General features: G+C 38.5%; 1 protein-coding gene across 1 annotated transcript; it reads left to right on the forward strand.

The window, feature by feature from the left end:
- Positions 1 to 26003, forward strand: LOC125271703 (adhesion G protein-coupled receptor E3-like). The gene is made up of 21 exons (XM_048195868.1): positions 1 to 16; positions 840 to 929; positions 1088 to 1126; positions 1231 to 1287; positions 7204 to 7614; positions 7845 to 7892; positions 8249 to 8296; positions 8641 to 8688; positions 9027 to 9074; positions 14213 to 14244; positions 15199 to 15276; positions 15413 to 15611; positions 20391 to 20510; positions 20619 to 20800; positions 20910 to 21071; positions 21147 to 21353; positions 21431 to 21663; positions 22241 to 22307; positions 22392 to 22483; positions 22561 to 22723; positions 24026 to 26003. The coding sequence occupies exons 2-21, from the start codon at positions 908 to 910 to the stop codon at positions 24083 to 24085; spliced, it is 2316 nt and encodes a 771-aa protein (XP_048051825.1). The 5' UTR covers positions 1 to 16; positions 840 to 907; the 3' UTR covers positions 24086 to 26003.
- Positions 26004 to 27224: the final 1221 nt, after the last annotated feature.

The raw sequence follows: 27224 nt of genomic DNA on the forward strand, positions 1-27224 counted from the left end.
ACATCAGCTTCATCAGGTAAGATCTTCTTTCTGCTCATAATGATCTTCAACGGTCTTTTTAAATCAAACACACTACAGCATGTGTCGATGTGTGATCATGGACTGATGTGTGATTTGTGTGGAGTTTTAGTGGAGTAATTCATGGTCTGACAAGGCCAGGGCTCTTAAACCCTTTTACGCCTTTAGAAATGTCCAAATTTTGACAACTGGTCGAAACTGAAATGTAGGCCTACCTATGAATATTGATACTTAGTTTACGGAAGTTAATATTTAATATCAGGATACTTGCATTATCAATGCACTACGATTATGTTTGAGCACTGTAAAGAATTTTTTTTTTTTTTTTTTTAAAGTTGTAAATAATACAAACATTATTCAATTATGTTTTACAAGAAAATAAAAATACAATATCTTTCTACTTAAAAATGTCATGTTTAAATCAATGTGTTATTTGTCAATTCTTTGTAATTACTTGTGAACTACTTTACTGAATTACTTTACTAGCAATTCATGAGTGAAAACTGTTTCTACAGTACTTTTTCAGTACACTGATTAAAAAAGAAGAAAATACTTCATTTTTTGAGACAGTTTGTGGTGATTCAAATGTAATAATTTCTGCAATCTGTTTAGGCATACTGTTTTTGGACGTTAATTCATTATATAATTGCATACTATGAAAACAAAACAAATAAATTCAAGTGCTGTCCTCGCTCATAACTCTTGTAACATTTAAATTCATAGATTCAGTGGAATTTTCCATGCGTGTTTGAAACAAAAAAGGAAACAAACAGTAGTCATGGATCAATGCCAAAGCTCATTTGTTTGTTTCATCTGAACAGTAAAGGAAAGTTTCCTCAGATTGTGGCTTTTGGATGAAGAGAAATACATCAGACTGTCAGAATTGTCAATGGATTCTTCATTTCATAAAGGTGAATTTTCTTGTCCTGATTAGCAACTGATTCATGCTCCCCAAATATTCTTTATGAACTACGAATATGACAAATTTAGTTTTCTCAAATTCAAAATTACAATAAATTCCAATACATTGTTTTTTTGTTTTGTTTTTTTTCTTCATATTTCATTACAGGTTTTATAAGAGCACTGTCTATCATCTCTGTTATGCTGAGTAAGTATGAACTGTTTTTTTTTCTTCTGTTTTTGCGTCCTTTTTTTTTTTTTTTACTGTGCCCTTTTTTGATATGTTCATTAATTTGTATCATTATTTTTCAGATATCTTAACACTTAGTTTGGCCTTTACAACTGTCACACCAGAGACGACTACAAATGGTAATGTATTGAGTTGTGCCTTGAGTTTTTAACATTTTGCCAGGATATACATGTCTGTAGTTTTGCATCATTCAAATCTTCAAATAATTTAAGTTGGGTCTGTATTAGAATATAAATCTTATGAAATCAACATGTTTCTGGCGATTGTAGTAATATTGTATATATTTCTAAACACAGATATTCTATATTTCGAGTATTTATCTGAAATTGTTACTGTTAACATATCTGCTAGATGTTTAAGATGGTTCCTTAAAAAGAAAGGGAGACTGGGCTTTTGCTATAGTTGGCCCCAGATTGTAGAATAGCCTACCATTATCTATTAGGTTAATCTCTACAGAATATCTGTTTAAAGTAAAACTAAAAAGAGAAGGCTTATAATATGTGACCAGTCACGGAAAGTAGGGACACAAGTCGGTTCTGGGGCATTTTGAGTTAGTCACAGATTCTGAAAGTGTAGTCTCCAAGCTTTCCAACGATGTGTAACACATGGAAATCTGATAATATTTGGAGAAGTTGTGGCCATTTGAAGGTAGGCACTGAAAAAAGCTCAAAGGGCAGAAAAATAACTTCTAGTTTTGCAGTTCTCGCCTGTTCTCACCTGCTGGGAGTGACAATAGGGCTCATTTACATCTCATTTAGATAAGCCATACCCCCTGTAAAGCTGCATGGTTGCAAAGCAACGACAGACGCAACGGGAAAAATCGGACCGCATACTATTAATAATAATGATAATGTGCATTGTAAATGTCAGTAATTTATCTCTTTTGACATTAGGACTTTTTGAACAGGATTCCGTGATAACCGTATAGTCCTGGTTTAGACCTCAGTTAGTGGTTAGACCTGGTTTGAGTCAAAGGATTAAAAAAATCCTGTACATTAAACTCTTCAATAAATACTTTTACTTTTGACTTATAACGCACGTTTTACGGCTACGGATACTTTATACTTTTACTTACGTAGGAATCTGATACTTAATCTGATACATTTACTATTACATTAGTAAATCCTTGTTAAGAAGTAGTAAGTGGCTAAAATTATTAGCGTCACATTCAATTCAAGAATAGTAAGGTTTAAATGAGCGAAGTCATTCACACCAGTCAATTCAAGCAGTTGAAGCGTTATTCAAATAACAGCAGATGCTAATATTACCATCTAAAAGCCCATTATAGTAATGGGGGTTTTTGGCAAGTGATACGATGCTAACGATTACAATCAAAACAACAGTCCTGAGCTAGCTAATAACAAAAGACACATGAGATAACGTGTAGCCTACGTGTTCTTAGAATGAACACAAAACGACAAACTTTGATGTTTATGGAAACTCACCCCATAAGAAACAGAAAAGATCTCATTGCCTCCAATGAAATAAGTTGTTCGGGCACACTTTCTCTTTGTCGGGGTCTTCTTTGTGGATGTGACCATCTCCGAAGTTTGCACTATGCGTCTGTTTGCCTCTAAATGTCCAATAATTCGCATGTCCTGCCACTCTTTTTTCCGCAGCTAAAGAATCCAGCCGTATGTTGTACTTCAAAACATTTTCGGTGTAACGGCCACGTTTCAGCTCGTCTGCGATATTCTTTGCGGCGTCCATCGTCATTAAATTTTGATATCAGCTAGAGCCGGCCAGAGCGCTGCATAAATAAGTAGCCACGCTTCCCTTGGAGGGCGGCGGCAATAACAAAAGTAACAAAAGCCGGCGTATCCGATTCCAGTATGGAAATACAAACAGACAATGACACGCCCCTACTGCAAGATAGAATCCCAGAAAAACAAGCCGATTTCAACCTCAAAATGTACGCTTTTAAATAAACCAATACTGCTATATAAAACACTGAGATGCTTCTTCGTGATCTCAACTAACAGATTCTGCAAAAAAACGAAAATCACCAATTTTGAAAAAAAAACCGCTTCTTTCTCAGTTTGCTCAATAGTAGTGCTGCCGACTTGTGTCCCTGGTTTCCGTGACGGGTCACATATGTGAGTCGCTTGGAGTTAGCGACTGTGCTGTTTTTGTTGTAAAGGCATATTACTCAGTGTAACATAAGGAAGTCCACTGGAGGCGAGTGTAGGTAGAACCCAAGTGCAGTTTAATATAAATCCGAAACAGGAACAAAGGCAAGGCTTGGGCTTGGGCTTGGGCTTGGGCTTGGGCTTGGGCTTGGGAACAGATCCTGACACTCACCATTAGCTGGTTACATACAAACAAAGCTAGACAAGATAACAATGAAACATGAGGGCTATTTATACAAAGAGACTAATGACAAACAAGGAACACCTGTGAACAATCAAGACAAAGCACCAATGACAGGACAGAACTGAAACCACATGACTAAAGCAACCAATGAGAACATGACACATGAGACAGGGGAAGCACATGACATGATCACATGAGGGCAAAGGGAAATCACATGACACAGAACACATGGAAAAACAAGGAAAACAAACAAAGCAATGAAACAAAGCATAACTATAACATAAACCATGAAACGTGAACATGAAACACCAAAACAAGACATGAGACTCAGACTCATTAGAGGGTGAAAACACCACAACAGGAGCACGTGGGAGCCTTAATCTGAACATGTAAGGTCTCTGGTTTTGTATGCAAAATGTATTATTGTGATAACTATATGGGTTCAGTTTTTATTGGCTCTTAAACAGAGACACGCTAACGGGAGCGCCAACACTCCATCCGAGTGGTTAAACAGTACCCTTGTTGACAAATCTTCTTGGAATGACTCCAGGGTTAACGGCCGTCCAAGGCCTTCATCAGATAACAAAAGTAACAATCTCACACAGCTTTGTGCACTGTGGTAATCAATAACAAGTGTGCAGCTCCATTAATTGTACTTGGGTGCGTTTCCCGAACAACGATGTAACTCACTGCTGAACTATCATAGTACGATGCATCGTTGAACAAATCAACTAGCTAGTCATGACTGTTTCCAGAAACTGTATTGTTGCAAACCTGTCGTTCAACCATGTTGGTGAATGACGTCAAGCAGGTGGTGAGAGATAACTTCTTTAAATTAATCAGTTTGAAATCGAATTAATGCTAGATTTTTTGATATAAATTATGGACATGGCATTAGAGGACTAATTCTCATTTTCCTCAGTTATTTTGCTTTATTTCCAGATGAAATCAAATGCACTCTTCAAAAACAGTGCTTTAAATCTCTTGACAAACTAAAATATATAAATGACATTTGTATATATTCGAAATAAAAGATATACATTGTACTTAATGTCAGCTTTCTTATTTTGCTCAAGATAAGGATTTTTGAAGTCCACATGTCATAAAAACAAGAAACTATGCTTCTGACCACAGCTCGAGAGCTGTCGTTCCAACCACACAAGTTTGCGATGCAGTTTGCGAATGTTCGTTTGAACTATGGTTTCGGGAAACACCAAATTGTTGAACTATGTAAGTAACGATGGAACTTGCGGAACATGTTAGTTGGCTAACGATGCTTTTGGGAAACGCACCGCTGATCGAGGGGTAGTTTCCTAATAAGTTTAGGGGAGAAAGAGGAAAGGTAGAAGTTCAATGAATCAAACTTTAAAGAAAACATAAAAGCTCAATGAAACAAGCTTTAAATCAGTTTTCAAATCAAAAAAAAGAAAAACGTCAAAGAAAAACGTCAAAGAAACAAGCTTTATATTAGTATCCATATAAGGGGAAAAAATGCAATAAAATAAACTATATTCAATTTTCCTATATTCAATACAAACATTTGGGAAACAATTTGTTTAAAGTAAAAAGCCAAAGAGTTTCTCTGGATTTACGCTTTACATCAATATCTCCTTCCTGACCTGCTGAATGGATTTGTTCAATGCCACAGTAATAAAACAAAAACAAAACAAAAACCCCTCACAAATAGAATGTGAATGCTCTTTAAAATGTTGTGCTTTGAGGGACTTTTACATACATCAGCCTTAACCAAAGAGTTCTTCAAATTCAACAATATTTGATGAAAAAAATGGTTTTTAGTTCTATCAAGAACCTGAAATATTTCAACCAACCCAATATGTAAATTTGCATAATTAGGAGCCATTCGAGTACCCATAGCTGTAAGAAAAAGTCATTGTCAAACCTGTAGTAATTCTTGGTTAGAACAAGTCTTATCAGGGTAGCTAAGAAACATGATGGAGGATTCTTATTAGATCTTAAATCAAGGAAGTGCATACAATGTTCAATACCAACATCATGTGGAATAACAGTGTACAAAGACTGAACATCAACACATACTAACAAACATTGGTCTGGTATAACAGTCTTATCTAAAAGTCTCAGGAAGTCTCCAATGTCCTTTAAAAAGGATGGAAGTGTTGTAACTAAAAATTTAAGATAGTAGTCCACATACTGATAAATCTATTCTGTTACACTTCCAGTTCCTGAAACTATAGGTCTTCTTACAGGGTTTGGTTTTCCAATTTTGGAAAACCAATTCCAATTCCAATTTTCCAATTCCAAAAAAAAAACAATCCAAAATTGGATTGGTTTTCCAATTTTGGGTAATGCATAGAAAAGTTGAACCTGTGGATGTTAAACATATAAGGTTGACTTATCAATAACATTGTTGATCTTCTAAATTTTCTTGTATATGATGTTTTATTAACAAAATTTGGGATAATTAACCTATTTGGCACAGGTGGAGAGCATTCAGTTAATCAACTCAACCAATGTCAAAAGGTATAAATTCAGCAGACTGACTTCTGTTCATCTGAGAGTTTATCAGCATTAGGCCCCGCCAAACGTTCCGGTCTAAAATCGAGCTCTCGCCGTCCATCCTATGAAAAATCCTTCGTCCTCGAAGAATCTTACCTCAATCTTCTGGCCTAAAAAGTGATTATCCTCCACATAGCACCACCGCTGATCTCTCGGCGTTATCTCGCGGGTGTCAGCCCAAACAAACGGGCCCAGCGTGCCGAGGCCTGCCACGGGCAACATATCCGCGATCTCTTTCCCCGTCTTTCTCATCTCCAGCTCATTCAATATTTCCGGCCATAAAGAAATGGACAATAAAGCCCCTTAAAGCCTCTCCAGAAATGATGTTTTATTAACAAAATTTGGGTGGAGCAAGTTCAGATAATTAACCTATTTGGCACAGGTGGAGAGCATTCAGTTAATCAACTCAACCAATGTCAAAAGGTATAAATTCAGCAGACTGACTTCTGTTCATTTGAGAGTTTATCAGCATCCCTCCTCCACCCCATCTCCTCATTTATAGTTCTATCTACTTTTACCACACCGTGGGGGAGTACTCTGGGTTCGGGCCAAAATTCCGAGCTCGGAGCACTCTCCCCGGACAGCATGCCAAATACGCATAACTTTACTGATATGGATATGTGAACTCGTGAACTGTCTATTATAAGTGACTGTTGGATCAGAAGGTAGACGGATAAAAACATCCAATAAATGTCTTTTGCACTCTAGTTCATATTTCTCTGTGTCCATGATTACTATCGCTCCACCTTTATGTGCCTGTTTGATCGTTAAGGTGGAATCTGATTGTAGAGACTTTAATGCCTTCCTCTCTTCTGGGTTCAAATTCAGCTTTTTCACCTTATTGGCTTTCTCACACGACGACCTGGCTTCATCCTCAACCAGACGACAATTAAAGAATGCGAGGAATTAAAAAAAAAAAAAAAAATGATGTGCATAAATAAATTATTCATAATAAATTCTGAAATATTCCATAAAAAGAAAGGATTGTCAATTTTGATTTCATGGTAACTTCAGTGCATCATCAGTCTCAGCCTGTTGTTACCACTGACAAAGCATCTTGTTTCTCAGAGAACTCAGGGAGGTTACATTTAGTTACCTCAACATTTTCCTAATTTTAAGTTAATAAATAAACTGTACACAGTATGAAATGTGCTGCCTTTTACAGTGTCTGTTATCATTTTCCATAGATTCAAACATTACCAGCACATTCCTTATCTACAACAAGGACCACAACAAATGTGTGTATGCCGTGAATGCCACTAAATTGCAGGCTGAACAATGCAACGCATTTTCTGAAGCTCAGCATTTCCGATGGATTTCCTCTTCACAAATCATCAGCCTCAATTTTAGTCTCTGCTTGGGGGCCGAGGAGATCAAAGACTGGGTCAAAATTATCCTTCTGCCCTGCAATGAATTTAACCCCAGACAAACCTGGGAATGTAAAAATGAGACCTTATTTGGATTAAAGGGCCAGTCATTGCACTTGAATTATGGAAATAATGGTGAGCCAAATGTGATGTTGTATTCAGGAACAGGTGTTTGGAGTCACTGGCTGATTTATGGGACCGACAACAATTTATGTTCTCTCCGATATCAAGGTATGACAAAATGTCCACCTAACAGATAGCAAATTTAGATAACAAAGACCTTTTAATAATGGCTGGAAAATTGTTACATTCATGTCTAATACATCTATTATGAATTTCACTGTATGATGTTTCTAGCATCTTGTTTTTATATATATTTTGAAATATTTTAAAGTGCAAGGATATATTTTAAAGTGCAAGGATATGAGGCAATATAATCTTGCTGTGTTTTTTTTTTACAGATTCTCCTGATGTATGGAGCCAAACTAATACTACTAATTCAGTGACAAGTAAATCATCTAATTACTTTCATACATTTCACTTTTCACAATAGCAAAAGTAAATTTCTTTCTTAAGTTAATTTTTCATCTTTTTTTTTTTTTTTTTGTTGATTTAAAATTAGAGAAATCTGATATTATTTTAATCTCCAATCTGTTATTTAGCAGTTTGGGTTGTTTTTTAATGCTTCACTAACAAAGACCTTTTAATAATGGCTGCAAAAATGTTACATTCATGTCTAATACATCTATTATGAATTTCATTGTATGATGTTTCTAGCATCTTGTTTTTATATATATTTTGAAATATTTTAAAGTGCAAGGATAGGAGGCAATATAATCTTGCTGTTTTTTTTTTTTTTTTACAGATTCTCCTGATGTATGGAGCCAAACGAATACTACTAATTCAGTGACAAGTAAATCATCTAATTACTTTCATACATTTCACTTTTCACAACAGCAAAAGTAAATTTCTTTCTTAAGTTAATTTTTCATCTTTTTTTTTTTTTTTGTGTGTTTATTTAAAATGAGAGAAATCTGATATTATTTGAATCTCCAATCTGTTATTTGGGTTGTTTTTAATGCTTCACTAACAAAGACCTTTTAATAATGGCTGCAAAAATGTTACATTCATGTCTAATACATCTATTATGAATTTCACTGTATGATGTTTCTAGCATCTTGTTTTTATATATATTTCGAAATATTTTAAAGTGCAAGGATATGAGGCAATATAATCTTGCTGTGTTTTTTTTTACAGATTCTCCTGATGTATGGAGCCAAACTAATACTACTAATTCAGTGACAAGTAAATCATCTAATTACTTTCATACATTTCACTTTTCACAATAGCAAAAGTAAATTTCTTTCTTAAGTTAATTTTTCATCTTTTTTTTTTGTGTTTATTTAAAATGAGAGAAATCTGATATTATTTTAATCTCCAATCTGTTATTTGGGTTGTTTTTAATGCTTCACTAACAAAGACCTTTTAATAATGGCTGCAAAAATGTTACATTCATGTCTAATACATCTATTATGAATTTCACTGTATGATGTGTCTAGCATCTTGTTTTTATATATATTTTGAAATATTTTAAAGTGCAAGGATAGGAGGCAATATAATCTTGCTATGTTTTTTTTTTACAGATTCTCCTGATGTATGGAGCCAAACTAATACTACTAATTCAGTGACAAGTAAATCATCTAATTACTTTCATACATTTCACTTTTCACAATAACAAAAGTAAATTTCTTTCTTAAGTTAATTTTTCATCTTTTTTTTTTTTTTTTGTGTTTATTTAAAATGAGAGAAATCTGATATTATTTTAATCTCCAATCTGTTATTTAGCAGTTTGGGTTGTTTTTTAATGCTTCACTAACGAGCAGAAGACGCTGAATTCAAGTTGTGCAGATTTGTTGTAACACTGCGTTACAACGTGCCCCGGCATTAGAACTATATTCTATTCTATGCTTCTAATACAATTGGCATATTTAACTTTGAATATCTGTTGAGAAGCCATGGGAAAAAAGTTGAATAAAGACTGAAAGGAAGAACCTGTAAATATTATTTCAAGAAATGTTCAACATTTGTTCTGGCTTGTCCTGGCTTGTGCCATTATTTTATATGAAAAAATAATAATTGTCTTTTATTGACAATATATTTTAGTTTGTTATATATATATATATATATATATATATATATATATATATATATGTATTTAGGGGTTTAACGGTACATGTATTCGTACCAAACGGTTCACGGGGCAAGTTCCAAATGGAAGTGATCATCCCTATGCCCTATATATGATCATCCCTATATGAGCAGGGCACGCATGTGCCGTATGTAGCTGTTTCGTATAAGTGCTGCCAGCATTGCTGCATAGGTTGAAGGGGTGGGGGGTCAGCCTGTCAGTGCTCAGACCATATACCGCACACTGCATCAAATTGGTCTGCATGGCTGTCGTCCCAGAAGGAAGCCTCTTCTAAAGATGATGCACAAGAAAGCCTGCAAACAGATTGCTGAAGACAAGCAGACTTAGGACATGGATTACTGGAACCATGTCCTGTGGTCTGATGAGACCAAGATAAACTTATTTACGTCAGCTTTGGCATGGTGTGTACCCGGCCTATGCTTGATGACAAAATTGTACTAGCTGAGTTCTTCAATCCACCTAGCAAGTTGGCCTTCTGGTTGTTTAAACCTGTACTGCCATGTTAGACTGCTGTGATCTGTCGCCAAAATGAAGTTAAACCCCAGCAAATAGTGGTGGAACTGTCTTGTGAATCTGACAACTGCTAGGAGTTCTTTACATGTGACACAATACCTCTGGTGTGCTGGTGTGAGGAGACAGCTGGCAAATGAGATAACCTTTTCTTCCCCCAACTGCAACTGTGAGAGTACTGCTCCAATGCTTTGGTTGGACGCATCGGTGTCCAGGACAAACTGTCCTGATGTAACTGGGAACACCAAGATGGGTGCAGTTGTGAGGCTCCATTTAAGATGTTCGATTGCTTTCTTGAGTACCATTGTCAAGGGTGAAGTGATTTCAGAAAACTTGGCAACAAACCTCCTATAATAATTGCACAGACCCAGGAAAGACTGGAGTTCCTGGACACTGGTTGGGGTCTTCCAGTCCCTAATATCATTAATGAGGGCTGGATTGGTCTTAATTCCTTGCTCACAACGTCACCAAGAAACAGGACTTCATCCCTTAGCAGCAGGCATTTTGAGGGCTTAAGCTTCAATCCATATTTCTGCAGCCTCTGAAAAACCACTGTGAGCCACTCTGTTCCACATCTTCACCAAAGATGATTGTGTCGTCCAGGTATATCAGCAAAGTGTCCCACTGCAACCCTTGTAGAACCAACTTGATGGTCCTCTGGAATGTGGTGGGTGCATTACACAGACCAAAAGGCATTCTGGTATACTCGTATAGTCCATACCTCATCTTGGATCTGTCTTTTTAATTAATTTCAATCTGCTAATATCGTGACTGAAGGTCAAGTGTCGAGAATGTCTTTCCTCTATTTTTGGTAGGGGATATGCATCCTTAATGGTGAGATCATTAAGCTGGCAATAATCTAAGCACCAGCTGAAAACTCATCTGGAGACTCACTGTCAGGGTCTTGTGGCACTGAGTCCCCACCTTTTTCATTTAACTGAATGTCGACTGGAACTAAGTAGGTTCTCTTTCCCTCCTCTTGAGCACACCCAAACAGACTCCCAGTGATAAGGGTCTACTAGAAGCTGTGACATTGCATAGCCTGTCAGGGATCCTCTGTTCCATGTTGATCATAATACTGCCTGAAGACACTCCATCAGCCAGGCTAACAGGCTCTAGAACTGCAGAGAGTTCTGGTTTCGGGTCATCTACCACACCCCAAACTAGACATTCACACTCTGGCGGCACAGTGACATCACTCTCTAGCATCACTCTCGAAATGGCGATGTCTGGCCCCTTGCCTTCAGATATATAGGCTGGGATGAGTTCAGAGTCCATGAAATCTTTACCAGAAGCATGTATGGTGAAATCAGCAGCTTTAAGGAAATCTAAGCCCCGCAGCAGGGCATCCTGAATTGGTGCAATGCAAACTGTCCACTCCAACACTTTTGTGCCAATTCTGAATTCCACTTTCACTCAGCCTGTTGCTGACATCTCCCTTCCAGTTTCTGCATTCCAAAGACACACATTTTTGAAGATGATTTAGTGTGTAATTTGCTGTATGTCCCTTCAGACATGATTGTAGCCTCAGCACCCGTGTCAATAACTGCATTAACTGGTACGCCATCAACAGTCAGCAAGATCATTAAGTTGGGCCCTCGACTCTCAGCTCTGCTCACACGTATAATAGATGGACTCTGTTCTCCATTTTGGATACAGTATTTGCAGGTGGACTTGTAGATGGACTGGGGGATTGTGAGCAGTTTCGTTTGTAATGTCCCTCGCCCTCTGGTGGGGCTGGTATTTGGCTGTCTGTATCTGTTTGACTTGAAAGAGGTCTGAGCTGCACGTCCCCTTTCTGACTGGACTGCCATTCTGCAATTTATTTGTTGGGTGGGTCTTACAGTAGAAGGAAGAGGAACAGACGAGGAAGGAGGCAGACAGTCTATGGCTAGTTGGAGCTTATCAATTTTATCAGTGAGTGTTTGCAACTGGTGCTGTGTAACATAGCCCTGTGACTGCACTCTTCGTGATTGCAATGCCTGTGGCTCCTCATCAGCGTCCATGTTTTGATCAGCCCAGGATACTCAACGTGTCCTCCCCCTCTGATCGAAATCTCATCTGAGTGTGGCTTTAAAGTTGTGCTCATAAGATGATACTAGCCGTTGTGCCTCATCCAGTGATACAGGGTCACTGTTCATGACCTTGTATGCCACTTTTTGGTTGCGCAGCCTTTTGAGAAAAGCATCAGCAGCAATTTGCTCCCTGAGCTCAGTGTCAACCCCAGGATAAACCAAAATGTGTTCCTGTGCTTCCATTAACTTGTTAAATAAACTGTTTATACTTACCTGTCTGCACTCTTCTGTTCCGTGACATGTAGTCTGATGTTTCCTTTTGTAACGTCTGGACCAATCAGCCACACAATTATTCATTGTATTTAATGAATTACCCATAAACTCACTCTCACTATCAAAGTTCTCTGAACTCATCCCCCTAAAACTGTAACCAGCATCCCAATGTTGCTAGCACACAGGCCAACCTAGGTGTCCTGTTACAGTTATATGGTACTTTTATGATCCAGAAGAATTCTGGAGAGACTAGTGACTCATTCTTCCTGAGAAGGACAAATAAACTCTCTTAATCCTATGTATTCTCTATATAACCACTTGGGAAATGTATAAACATGTATCCAATTTTCCCATCTCATGACTTTCCTTTTATAGGCTTTATTCTATGTATTAATTCTCTCTTTTGAACTATTTTGGTATTAATGTTCCATAGTTGCAAATGTATAGTTAACTGAGATCACATTGGCAGCATGTTTGGTATCTACGGACTCCAACTTTAATTTCCTATTTGGTAATTTATGTTACATGTTACTAACTCTGTGACATGTTAGAATTATAGGAAGCTAGAAGGTTATTCTCTCATTCATCCAATCCAGTGTCTTATGCTAATATCTTGCTACAGAACAAAGACTCGTAAAACTTCCCTCTGAAAGGGGAACTCCTTATTGGCTCAGACACCTCAAGAGGGTGTGACATCTTCACCCCTTATATTCACTGATCACAAGGAACCCCCCTCTTCCTGCTCGTCCTCCTCTTCTTTTCTTTTACTGACAAATGCTGACGTCAAGATGATGCTGTAAGAAGCTAGAAGCTTCTAAGGAACCCCAAGCTTGTGCCAGGCCTCGGCCTAGACCTTCCATTCACCAAAGATCCTCTGAATCCAACTGGTTCTCTTTCATCAAGACAATATCAGCAAAGATTCAACGGAAGCCTCCACAAATTGCATCAGGACAGTTTTAATTCAACTTGGAGAGACATGCAAGTATCAAACTTAGTCTCATTATCGGATACATTGAGTATCCGTACCCCTTTGAAAGAAGGGCCTGTTAAAACTAAACTGATGGTTTGCTCAAGGCTGTTGATCTGCTGAAATGTACAACAATGCTGTAACCTCTTGCTTCCTGTACTCTGCTTTAGCCCTCTCTCTCTTGGTAAACTGTATGCATGTATGTGTGTGAATGTTAGAGTAGTTTAAGTGTTTAGTCTAGTTAATAAAGTCTTGTTCATGTCACACGTAAGGTTGTCTGTGTTTTGCGCTCATATACGGGAGTCCCTATTCATGTCGGTCCTGACTACAGGCTTTTAGTAGAATAAGATTGTTATTTCCCATAACCTGGAAATGAACATTTCTTAGAATTAATAAACAATTAACACTGTGTGTTCATTGAACAACAGGTTAATTGATTGTAATATTAATTTTATTACATTAAGTTAATTTTATTAACTGATTAAAATATTAATAATTAATTATAACTAGTTATGATTAATTATTCATATTTATTTTGAGCTAACTTGCTACACTTTGTTGGATTGTGTTCTGGCTGAATGTTTGTGGATCTGTAGAATTGAACAGGTGTGTGTGTGTCCATATGGTTGCATGGGCAACTCATTTTGAATATGATGGTAAGCTTGTTCACAAATTCTTAACAGACTGTGAGGAGATTGAGTCACATTAGTCACCTTTAGATTTTAGTTTCATGTGTTTTTGTTTTGTTTTTTTTTTGTTTTTTTTCATATTAAATTTTTAGATGCCCCAAATGACAGCTTTTTAGTTTGTTGTTCTATTGTATTGTTGTCTTCATGTTGATTTCTGTCTTTACAGGTATAAATATAATGCTGCAGGAAGGATGCTTCGTAAGTTGAGTTTCTGAAATTGAAATTTTAGAGTTGAATTCACAGATTATAACAATAATACTCCATAGATAAAATAAGACATAACAAAATAAGATGTGTATTGTGGATATTTAACTATATAATAATGTGATTTTTCTATTTTGTGCATAAACTAAAATTTGTTTGCTAGTTGCAGTAGGTGATCTAGGATATGCTAATGTTAGTCTGCTAGCATTGAAAGAATACAATCCCACCTTCCCTGCAAATCATCGTCCAAAGCCATGCCTCCTCCCAAACACATGAACACACAAACACACACACAAATGCTATCGACAAAGCATCACAAGAGACGGTGTTAAACTACCTCATGTCTCAAAGCACATCATTACAATAATAATGAACATTTAAAAAAAAAAAAAAAAAAAAACTTAGTGAGCTTGTACCTGACTGCTGCAGATTAATTTCGGTGGTGATACTGTTGACGTGGATACGCATAACTCCGAGTCTGAGGACGTAAACAGGTCTGGATAGAAAGTCACAGGTTGCCATCTGTTAATTACAGTAGGTATGGCATGAAGGCAGGTTAAGCTTGTTTTTATTCAGTAGGAACTGTAAAAGGTGTTTGCTCTTTGGTTGCGGTAATCTATGTCTGAAATGCGCTGATGACGTATGATGTCTGCGCGAACGGTGCGTGAGGGAATGTAAAAATTTTGACAGTAATAATGATATAATGGTTGTATGAACATTTTATGGTCATACGCCTTCCACAGATGATATATTATACACTGTATATTTGTAAAAATTCATTTAAACCATTTGACATGGTGATTTCTATTCAGGGTATGTGGAGACTTTCAACCAGTATAACAAAAAATGTTTTTGTAGGGAATCACCTATTATATTTTTCACCTTTAATATTGAAAGCATGATTAAAGTCTGTTCTATTTAATGTATAAAGTTCAAATGTGATTTCAGAGTCAGACTTCTGGAGGATGTTTTCAAAATCTTCTTGATCAGATCGAGAACATTACAGCTCAAGTGCTTCCTTTGGATGTAAGTCTTTAAGTGAAACATGATACAGTAATCAAATCTGAGTCAGTTAGATAATGATTGACATAACAATTCTGTCTTATTGGCTCTCTTGACATTTACATGTACAGTAACTTTATCTATCTGATGAATAAACTAGACTGTGACCAACATTTTGACTATGGTCTTCAACACTTCAGAGAAGATATTAGAGTCATCATCATCATCATCATCGGGCAACCCAGCTGAATTAGTCTTTTATGGAAACCATGCGTTAAAAACCAGCGAGAAACTCATCTCTACATTGGTGAAGGCAACAGACACAAATGATAGTGTCAGTTTTACTCTTGCCTCTGTAGGTGAGTGGAGAAACAGTTATTATTGATGATAATGAGTTTATATATGATACTAAATTGTGTTAAAACACAATTAAGCCTTTAGGAACTCTGTAACAACACCTAATTAGCTTTAGTTGTGACACATATGAATTTAGCTCATGCATGTGCTGAAGTTACGGTTAGGCTTAGGTAGGGTTAGGGTTAGTAGCAGCCCTTACAAAAAGTAAATATATTTTCTGTAATTTTTTGACCAGCCTCACATGAGGGCACCACAAATTTAGTTATTTATGGTCTTAAATATTAATATTAATATTAAGTCAGATGATCCCTTACAATATTTTGGGACACCAGTCAAGGACACTCACCTTGACAATAAAGAACAATCATTGAAGATTATTGACTAAATTACAATTATGAAAATTGTAGGAAGTTCGTCATCTGAACAATCTGAAGGATTTGTGAGATATGGTTAACTTGTAGAGCCTCTTACTGTTTTATTAACACAAGGAAGACACAAGTGTAATGTAACCCAATTCTTAACCCCTAGGGGTTAATTTCAATATTTTTCAAATAAGAAAATCCTGGATTCCCGGCAGTTGAATAGTGAATTTGGCCGGTATTTTTCTCTTTAAATGATGATAGTCATAAATGAACTTATTCCCTATACAAATTAGAAAAAAGCTGTGCCATTTTGAAAGACAGGAAGAAGAGAAATATTGGAAGCGCGGACAGAGGAAGTTGTGAGAGAATCTGGGAGGAGGAAAGGTGACAGTCATAGTCAGAGAGGCCATGGAACTATTGTGTGCGGCTGCGATAGACTGCCGGCTGGAATGAGCGACGGATGAGGAAGCGGCAGCCGGGACTATGGGCTGAAACTGAGGCGGGTTGGAGGGAAAACGTATGGATCGTGCTGCTGTTTGCTTCAAAACTTCTGTGGTGCTGGAGGAAGCAGAGAGTTTTGGTGAGAGCGCATGAGCAGATGAAGTTGCACTTTTGAATTCCTCTGGGAGAAATGGATTTCTGCATTGGATAGCAGTTGCCTGAGTGTGGTGACAGACCATTTCTCAACAGGAGGGATGGAAGGGCTTGCTGCTGATGAGGATGATGAGGATGATGAAAGATGAGATGCGTCACGGTGAGGAACAGCCGAGTCCTGAGATGATCTAGAAGGAGGAGGAGAAAGAGATCTTCTTTAACTACCTTTAGTTCCCTTTCATGGGAACTGTCGATGCTGCGTCGATATGCAATGGGAACGCCTCTGTGTGATTGCGTCGTGAAGCACTCGTGAAATCTAATCAATAACGTGACGAGACATCAGAAACGGGTGATGGAACCAGGAAACTATAAAACATACCTAGAACAAAAAACGCTAGCTTCTGTTGTCTTCAGCAAGCTCTCTGTGTTATCGTGTGTCTTATTTGGTGTTGTCTGTCTTATTACTTATAAACAAGTCACGATCTCTGACTTGAAGAGTATCTCACACCACTCCATATATATATATATATATATATATATATATATATATATATATATATATATATCAAATACACGTATTATGGCGAAAAACAGCAGTTGAATGGGAGTTGAGCATGCCCAGGAAGCTCTCGAGGGAGCTGTCTGTGTGCACTGTGAAAAACTCACTCTCAGGACACTGAGATCACAGCTCACAGCTGACAGTGTTCATTCATAAAAATGTCCCGAAGAGAAGTATTCACTAGCGGGAGTTTTTTAGCTCCACTCCTCTTGGTTTTATTCTCGAGGGAATAAAAGTCTAATGCAAGGCTTGTATCTCGTGCTTGCTGAGGCAGCGCATGGATTGTGTCTTCATTAAAGAATATATGGCTCGGATCTCACATTTGCTGAGGCAGCGCGTAGATTAAGTCTGCAAGAAAAAATATACGGCTCAGATCTCGTGTTTGCAGAGGCCGCGTATAGATTATGTGTCCGTAATATATATATTTAATGTATTTATATTTGGAGGGAACTGAGCAGACAGGAGTTTCCTGATCTCTCTTTCCCTAAAATCCCTTGCGAACTATTACGAGCTATAATTCTTTTTGTATTCTAATATATTCAACCTGTCATTCAAAAAAAAGCTGGCTGCATTTAATTTGAGGATTAAATGAAATATTGAATACATTAAATTCTGAGGAATTTAAAAGAAAAGAAAGGAGACCAGTCTGCCAACCCTGCCACCTCGTGTGCTTCAGGGCGCAGCGGTTTCCAGTGTTCCGCCAAGAAGAGGAGAAAGCTTGGGGACAGGGACAGGCGACACAGCTGAAGTCTTTGTGGGGTAAGACAGATCTGCGGACTGTTATTATCACCAAGAAGGCTTCAAAGAGGTCCTGACACCAGTGGCGTGGGACATTGGAGGGCAGCCCCCTCTGGAGAGGGTCGGGTATTAAAATACTCGGTACCCACCCCTCTTCGGCTAACCCTGCCACCCAGTGTGCTTCAGGGCACAGCGGTCTCCACCGACCCTCCGAGGAGGGCTGGTCATCACTTGATTCGACTGTTCCTTGCCGGTTCGCCACTTCAGGGCGCCGAGTCAAGTGCTCAAAAACAGTCTCGAGAGACTGGTTCCCTTAGTAAATTTTCTGGCAGAATGGAATCTTCTCCCAAATATTTCAAAATGGGTGCTGCTCACAATAGAAAAAGGTTACAAAATTCAATTCGAGTCTCGCCCACCCCAGTTCAATGAGGTCCTTCCCACAGTGGTGGCCCCCGAGCAGTCTCTGGTAATGGAACAGGAGGTTATGATGCTTTTGCAAAAAGGAGCTATATAAAGGGTTTCTCTTTCCAGCAAGCTGTCAGGGTTTTACAGCCAATACTTCATTGTTCCAAAGAAGGATGGAGGGTTGCGTCCCATCATAGATTTACGCATGTTAAATCGATCTGTGCAAAAGCTCAAGTTCAAGATGCTAACACTCAAACAGATTATCCCACAGATCAGGTCCGAGGACTGGTTTATGGTGATAGACCTGAAAGAAGCTTACTTTCATGTATCCATCCATCCTCAACACAGGAAGTTCCTCAGGTTTGCTTTCGGGGGTGAAGCTTACCAGTACAGGGTTCTTCCCTTCAGCCTAGCATTATCACCCCGCACATTTACGAAGTGCGTGGATGCAGCTCTGGCTCCATTAAGATTCCAGGGCATCCGCGTACTGAACTATATCGATTATAGCTCAAACCGAACATCCGGCAGCTCAACATCGAGATGTTGTTTGGTTACATATGAAGAGGCTAGGGCTGAGGCTCAATGTCATGAAAAGTGTGCTCGTTCCGGCTCAAATTACCAACTACTTAGGGGTAATTTGGGACTCCACCACGATGCAGGCACATCTGTCTCCTGCTCGTGTGAGTTCCATTCTCAGTGCCATGAATGGGGTGAAACTAGGCCAGTCACTCACTGTGAAACAGTTTCAGAGACTGTTGGGTCTCATGGCAGCTGCATCCAACGTGATACCTTTTGGCCTGCTGAACATGAGACCCTTACAGTGGTGGCTCAGGACCAAGGGGTTTTCTCCGAGGGGAAATCCTTTTCGCACGATCAGGGTCACACGGCGATGCCTTCGTGCTCTGGTCATGTGGAAAAATCTTTGGTTCCTGTCCCAAGGACCCATGTTGGGGTCTCCTTGTCATCGCGTAATGCTTACAACAGATGCCTCCCTCACGGGCTGGGGGGCGATCATGAGTGGTTGCTCGGCTCAGGGTCTCTGGGAGGACCATAAGCGTTCCTGTCACATAAATTGTCTGGAAATGATGGCGGTATTTCATGCAGTAAAATACATCCTCCCAGACCTGAAATCATGTGTTGGTCTGCACGGACAATATGTCAGTGGTCTCATATATCAACCATCAGGGGGGTCTGAGGTCTTGCCAACTATGCAAATTGGCCCGTTTGAGAGCAGCTTATATCCCAGGGCATCAAAATGGTGGAGCTCATCTGGTAAAACTTAGGTCGAGTGGAAGTCGACCTGTTTGCTTCAAGGGAATCGACCCAGAGTCCACTGTGGTTCTCTCTATCACATCCAGCACCATTGGGTCTGGATGCCATGGTACAGACGTGGCCGAGGCGGTGTCTGTACACATTTCCCCCGTTCGCTCTGCTCCCGAGAGTTCTAGAGAAAGTGCACCAGGAAGGGGTCAGTCTAATATTGGTAGCCCCATTCTGGTCAACCCGAATATGGGTTTCAGACCTAGTATCTCTCTTGGATGGCTGCTCCCGATGGTGCTTCCCCTCAGGCAGGACCTTCTGTCTCAAGCGGGCGGCATGATACTCCATCCTCGCCCAGAACTATGGAGACTGCGGGCCTGGCCTCTGAGGGGGCATTTATTATAAATGTTTTAATAAATAAAGGAAAAAACACTGCCTGGATCTTTTGTTGTTGATGTCAAAGATCAGTGTTTTTGTGCAAATTCATCCTTCAATGACAGGTTGTTCCATGGTTTGCAACACTTACAATGTGTTTTGTGAATATTTGCTGCCTTGAGCATAAAACACTCAGCATTTAAAAGATATTTACTTAACACTTAACAGTCAATGCAGTTTATGGTAATAATCAATTATGTCTGGAAGCAAAACAAGTGAGTTTAAAGCATACTGTAAGATCTAACCTTTGACCACCAGATGAGGCATTTGCATTTAATCAGTTAAATAAAAGTCTACCTGAAGGGCTCAAACTGCATCAGAGATTAAAACCCAACAATAGTGAATAATCATCAAGTGAATTTCTTCATTTGACTTGAAAAAGCAAATAAATCAATATAGCACACAACTGCTTGTTTGTTTTTAATCAGAGGTTGAAGTCTTCATGGTTGGACCAAATGTCACCTTAGATAAAATCCCTCGACTTGACACGACAAATTCTTCTGTGGACATTGATCTCATTGGGATTGCCAAGAACAACAATGAAACAAGTATGTGAAATGTTTTAGTTTGATTAAAGAATAATCCAGGGGGAAAAAAAAAAGATTATTGTTGTTTTAACATAGCATTTCATGTAAGCTTCTGTTTCCGTCACACAGGATCAGCTGCTGTGGCTTTCATGAGCTTCAACACAATGGAGAATCTACTGAAGCCCGACTTCTTCAACACATCAGATGACACGATTAAAACCATGATGTCCACCGTGATCTCAGCTACTCTTCCCAAAACCACCAACACTAAACTAACCAAACCAGTCAACTTCACCCTCATACACATCAGAGTGAGAGACTGAAATGTGTTTCTGTCCAACCTGAGAACTGATGAACATCTGAAAACATCTAATATTCAGTCTTGTAATATTTTCTGCATGTTCTTTCTTCTTTCTGCAGGAGTTCGACCCCAGCGGTTCTCTGTCCTGTGTGTACTGGAATATCAGCGAGTGGATTGTAGATGGTTGTTCTGTTTTAGAGACCAACAGCAGCTACACTGTGTGTTCCTGTGTTCATCTGTCGACATTTGCTCTCATCATGCAAACCAGCAGACCACCAGAGGTACGAGAGCATTTATACTGACCATTGAAGAACAGCACAGATTTGGCACTCATGTACTCTGACATGTTTTCTCAGAGCAACTCACTGCTGGATGTGTTGAATTTGGTGTGTGTGATCGTGGGGCTGGTGTTCTTCAGTTTGGACCTGTTGACCTTTGCCCTTTGTCAGTGGAGTCCTGGAGTGAATAATGTGGCTCGAATCAACATCTGCATCAGTCTTCTGCTGGCTCACCTTCTGTTCCTGCTCACACAACAGTTCCTGAGACTCATACGCCATCATCAGGTGAGAATGATGAAGGAGCCCTACAGCTCAGCACAGCCTCACTGAGAATCATCATAACCGTCTCTCTTGGTCTCCAGGTGTTGTGTGCCGCGATATCAGGTGTGCTGCACTTCCTCTTTCTCTCTGGCTTTGTGTGGATGTTCATTGAAGCTGTGCTGCTCTTCATCTGTGTGAAGAACCTATCACAGATCAGTTCCAAAAAGAGGGAGGTGCTTAGCAGTCGATACCTGTGTGTGATTGGATATATGGTTGCTCTGGTTGTAGTGGGCGTGTCTGTTGGGCTGCTTCCTGAAGGCTACGGCAGCGAACAGTGAGTTGGTGTTATTTTGTTAATAAGTTAATTTGATTAGAAAGAAATAAAGCAGCTTGGGGCTTTTCTGACATTTGTGCTATTAAATACAAATACAACTTTTGCACAAGCTGTCTCAGTCAACACATGAGATCATGTGATGATCACAGTGACATCACACCATTCTCATACAAGGCTTGCTCGAGATGCACTGATCGGCATATGACATCAAAGTACCGTGAGAGCGAGCATCAAGCAGGCGACATCAAGAATCAGCCTGTCCCTCTCAACAAAATACTAACAATCAAAAAGCTTCATTCTGCAATGCATGCTGGGTACCTAGTCCTCACATTGTGACCATAGTATGAGCACACAGTGAGATGCTGTGAGGTTACACTTTTAGCTCACTGTGACTTCACAGTGTGACCACACCATGACTATCCTGGGAGCTCTTGGGGGGATTACTATGAGATCAAATTGTTGATAGGGGTATCAGTCAATGAAAAGATTGAAATCTTTAAAATTTCAATAGTCAGTATCTGAAATAGTATTTTTGATAAATTCATTCAGTCATTATATTGTCTTTTCCTCTAAACAGCTGCTGGATTAAAATGGATAAAGGTTTTATCTGGAGTTTTCTGGGTCCTGTTTGTGTCATACTAGCAGTAAGCACATTTCGTAATTTTCATTATTTTAATTTATTTTAAAGGGGAAATAGAGTGAGTAATTCTTCTTTTTCTACTTTTCAGTTGAACATTATTCTCTTCATCAACATCTTCATCAATCTGAACTCAACTCTCAAAAATCTGAACGCTGAAGTTTCACAGATGAAACAAACCAAGTAACAAACATTCAGATTTAAACCCTGCAGAAAATATATAATAAATAAAGACATTAACTCTCTCTGTTCCTCTACAGGATTATGGTATTTAAAACACTGGCTCAGTTTGTGGTTCTTGGTTGCTCCTGGATTCTGGGTTTCTTCACTAATGGCAGGAAGGAGCTGGAGATCCTCTTCCTGATCTTGAACTCCCAGCAGGGAACCTTCATCTTCCTGGTCTATTGTGTCCTCAATAATGAGGTCAGACATCACTCAATTTACCATCATCAAAGACTTACAGTCAAACCAAAAATTATTCAGACACTAGATATATATTTTTATATTTTTTTCCCTAGTGGGTGCAGGACACTATAGTTCATTTATGTAAGTGAGGATAGCATAATAAAGTAAACTGTGACATATTATACCCAAAGATTCTTCATACAGTGGACTACTAGTAAAACTGATAACAATTTGATACAATTTACATAAACCCCACCCCTGAGCAACACGCAACAAAGGGGTGAGGCCATGTTATTGCAATACAGTACTTATCACAAATGCAATAGCATGTCATAAAAGCAAGATGACAACATGACGAGTTATAACCATAAATAAACTAAACTATACCTGTTCTATCTTCATGCAGCATATATTCTCTGGCTCTGTAGGATCTTACAACAGTTCCCACACGAGCGATTTATTGATTATCATGACAGAATATGCAATCAATAACTTTAAGATAGTTAACTCCACATCAGCTACATAAATTCATCAACTAACCATTCAGAAACGTCCTGTTGCATTCTACATGTTGTCACTTCTTCTTGAGTCTCTCCATCATTGTCTGACTACGTTTTGATTATAAAAGGCTGAACAGTTTCTGACATTTATGTAAGTCTGCATGAGGTAATCGGCGCTGCTAACAGGAGCTCTTGGAACTCCGCCCTCTTCTTGAGAGCAGCAGCTCATTTGCATTTAAAGGGACACACACAAAAACGGAGCATTTTTGCTCAACCTCAAACTGTGACAATTTAACATGCTATAAAAAAGGATATGTGGGGTATTTTGAGCTAAAACTTCACATACACACCTGGTTTTAGTTTAACTTAAATGGTTTTCATTTAAATTAGCATTCAAATAATCATACAATTAATGCTTCAAAATGCTTCAAAAATTCTAATATAAATATGCCTTTGATCTGTCTGTCTGTCTGTCTGAGTGCATGACATTAATCCTTTCAAACTCCAAGCTTTTAAAACTACTTAAAACTTTTAGGCCCGGCATTCTCTCATTTTTGTTTTGTTTTGTTTTGTTTTGTTTTTTTCTCCTATTTTGTCCTCTGTAATTAGTTCAGCCATTTTATCATCCTGCTCCATAGGAAAACCATTTCACTCTCTCCAAAGACAGTATATTGAAGAAAAGTATCAGTGTTGACTTCAGAGAGCCTCTTAAAACACATTTTCTTACCTGTTTATTATAATTACATTGTGGTTGATGAGTTTCAGAGGTTAAATTGATGTCATGAAGTCACTCAGCTCCTCTCGTCTCATTCTTGTCCAGATCAGGCAGCAGTACAAGAAGTTCTTCAGATGTCTTTGCCCTGGACTCAAACAACACTGAGGACAACAGCATCATCTTCAGGAAATAAAAAGTCCCTATGTTTAACCAATGTTTTTGGATGTTAAATGTCATAGTCTCCGCTTCTTTCTGCAAATGATAGAAAAATGTGTTTTGCAAGTTTATTAAAGGTCCCATGGCATGAAAATTTCACTTTATGAGGTTTAACATTAATATGAGTTCCCCTAGCCTGCATATGGGCCCCCAGTGGCTAGAAAAGGCGATGGGTGTAAACCGAGCCCTGGGTAAATTGAGAAAATGAAAGCTCAGACATCTGGAATCTTCCTTATATGTCGTCATATGGGGAAAGGGTACCTCCTCTTTCTCTGCTTTGCCCGGCCATGAGAAAATGAGCTACTATCGTGAGATTCGAGCGCAATATTTTTTTTTTTCCCCTTGAGACACATCATGCCTTGTAAACGAGCGAAGCATGGCAGTTGCTCAGTGTCTGGATGAACACCTTAGTATTTTTTTAGTTCCTTCATCCGAGCCTATGAATAAACAGTGGGTTCATTTTATTTTCTCTGGTAATGCGGCGTTACAACTTTCCAAAGTTTTTTTATGTCTGTGCCACACATTTCACCGACAACTGTTTCCTTAACATGGGCCAATACAGCCCAGTTACTGTCGCTAATGTAAAGGTAGACAGCATCAAGTGTGTGTGTGAATACACACACTGTAACGCGAATGTTGAACATTTCTTTGTTGTTCGGATAACCGTTCTGCTGTTGGCGCACACAATATCCACATTTCCAGATTGCAGAGCTTGATGTAATTGTAAGAAGATCGTAAAAACTTTTAAGATTTATGAAATATAAAATATTTAAACAAATAAATGATGTTGGCATGGTAGCACATTTTCTACAACGGCACCTATCCGAAAAGGTATTTGTAATAATGGCAGAGGTCTGACTAATTTAGTGGCGCTGGTTAGTGTCTATAGCTGATTATATATATATATATACACGATAGCAAATCAGAGGCTAGCATTAGCTACGTGATAACTGTAACAGCATACATAAACCAACTAAAGTACTGTATCCAGACACAATGTTTTAAACTAACCATTCAGAGACATCCTGCTGTAGCCGCTGAGGTGCAACTTCTTCATCCGGTGCTTCTCCATCTGGATCAAATTCTGGGTCAAACAAAAACGCTTGAACGACTGCGTGTCTGGTGTCTACGAGCCATTGCGATACATCCACTGTCAACATTAGCGCATGCTACAGTGGCCGCAAGCTGGTTAAGGCCACACCCACCCTCCACCTTGCCCCGCCTCTCTCCTCCTCATTAGCATTTAAAACTACAGACCCAGAAACGGCACGTCCTGAGGAAAGCTCGTTGTGGGACTGGCTTGTAGTGGCTGAAATTCTGCACCAAGGCTGAATTTCGTGAAAAAGACTTACAGTACTAGGGACCGCTTAGGCCTATATAAAAGCATTCAAAAAGTAGTATGTCATGGGACCTTTAATATTACAGCAGTCAATCCTATTGAGGTAAAGCTCATTATCTCTATATTATTTAATCTTTAATCACTCAAGATTTTCTTGGTGGAGGGCAAAAATATGTCTACAGACTCTTAAAAAAATCTAACTCTAATAGTTTTTGTTTACTTAATATAAAAGCTGAATATGGAAATGAAAATGCTTTCAAATAATAATAATAAAAAAATGCCTATGTGGTAAAGTGAATTATTAAATGACTTTACATTGTATAGGATCATAAGCCGATTTTCCACCATCGGGCCAAACTGTACTCATTGCTTAACCGTTCCAGTCCGTGTCGTTCCAGCCCAGCTGGTATGGACATGGTTTTATTTTCCACTGTGAGACTGATAACGGAGCTGTTTGAAATGTAATAAAAACACATCAGTTGTTTCCTTCCCAGTTAACACATGAGATCATGCAATGATCACAGTGACATCATACCATTCTCATTCTGTGAGCTCATTGTGAATTCAAAATGTTAAGCAGATTGAGAGGATGGGGTTCAAATATCAGTCACCAGGGGTCATTCTACTTCCTATTTCTCAACAATGGAAAAATGTGACTAATGCAAGATTTGTTAGCAAACCTTGCATTTCTTTCAGTGTTTGTTCACAGCAGATGTTTGAATGATTGAAAGAATGTTTCAGGAACATCATACTAACCTTTAAATAACATTCTACTAACATTAAGGAAACTGGACATTTGTATGTTCTTGGAATGTTACAAATCAACGTTCCTAGATTGTTGAATTTTAAATCAGAATTAAGTTGAAAGAACGTTTGAGCAACATTATACCTTATAAAAACATTCCTGAAATGTCAAGAAAACGAATTGTTTTTACATTCCCAGAACCAACACTGAATATTTAGAGAACCGTTCTTATAACAAAATTCTGTTAGCTGGGTGGAATGATGGGCTTTATTCTGTGTTGTCATCTCTACCAGTCTCAAAACATGTTTCCCTTATATTGTCATTTTCTGCTCGTTCGGCACTATAACAACTTCCTATGACAATGTCTGACATTGCCTTTTACATGGCGTGAGAAAGTCACTTAAGCCACACGAAGTCCGATCAGAGCAGCGAGACTCACTTAAACGGATTTCCAGAAATGCAATTTGAATATGAATTCAAACCTCATAGGAATGTAGCTTGAAACAGATTTTTTAAAATCTCATTTAATGTTTTTGGATTTTAATCAGATTGTGACAAGCAGATAGAAAAACAGATATGATGCTGTAGATGGTCACTGAAAATATAATGCATATGAACTGGACGTGAGATAATGTTATGCATATATTTGTATTTCAATTTGAATATGACGGTGCAAGACAATGGACTTACGAGAATGATGGACAGATAACTTCTCTATAAACACACACACACACATATCTTTTTCAGTTAGTCGTGTCAGCAGAGGATCACTACACATCAGCTTACATCAGGTAAGATCTTCTTTCTGCTCATAATGATCTTCATCAGTCTTTTTAAATCAAACACACTGCAGCATGTGTCGATGTGTGATCATGGACTGATGTGTGATTTGTGTGGAGTTTTAGTGGAGTAATTCATGGACTGACAAGGTCAGGGCTCTTAAACCCTTTTACTCCTTTAGAAATGTCCACATTTTGACGACTGGTCGAAACTGAAATCTGTAT

The sequence above is a fragment of the Megalobrama amblycephala genome, linkage group LG7, assembly GCF_018812025.1.
Source record: "Megalobrama amblycephala isolate DHTTF-2021 linkage group LG7, ASM1881202v1, whole genome shotgun sequence".
In the NCBI taxonomy this organism is placed as follows: Eukaryota; Metazoa; Chordata; class Actinopteri; order Cypriniformes; family Xenocyprididae; genus Megalobrama; species Megalobrama amblycephala.

Bases quoted from the DNA above. Each gene is read 5' to 3' on its own strand.
- LOC125271703 (XM_048195868.1), top strand. From the start codon at position 908: ATGGATTCTTCATTTCATAAAG. The intron at 8,297-8,640 runs GTAAATCATCTA...TTTTTTTTACAG, and splicing joins TACTACTAATTCAGTGACAA to ATTCTCCTGATGTATGGAGC. The intron at 15,277-15,412 runs GTAAGTCTTTAA...TGAATAAACTAG, and splicing joins CTCAAGTGCTTCCTTTGGAT to ACTGTGACCAACATTTTGAC.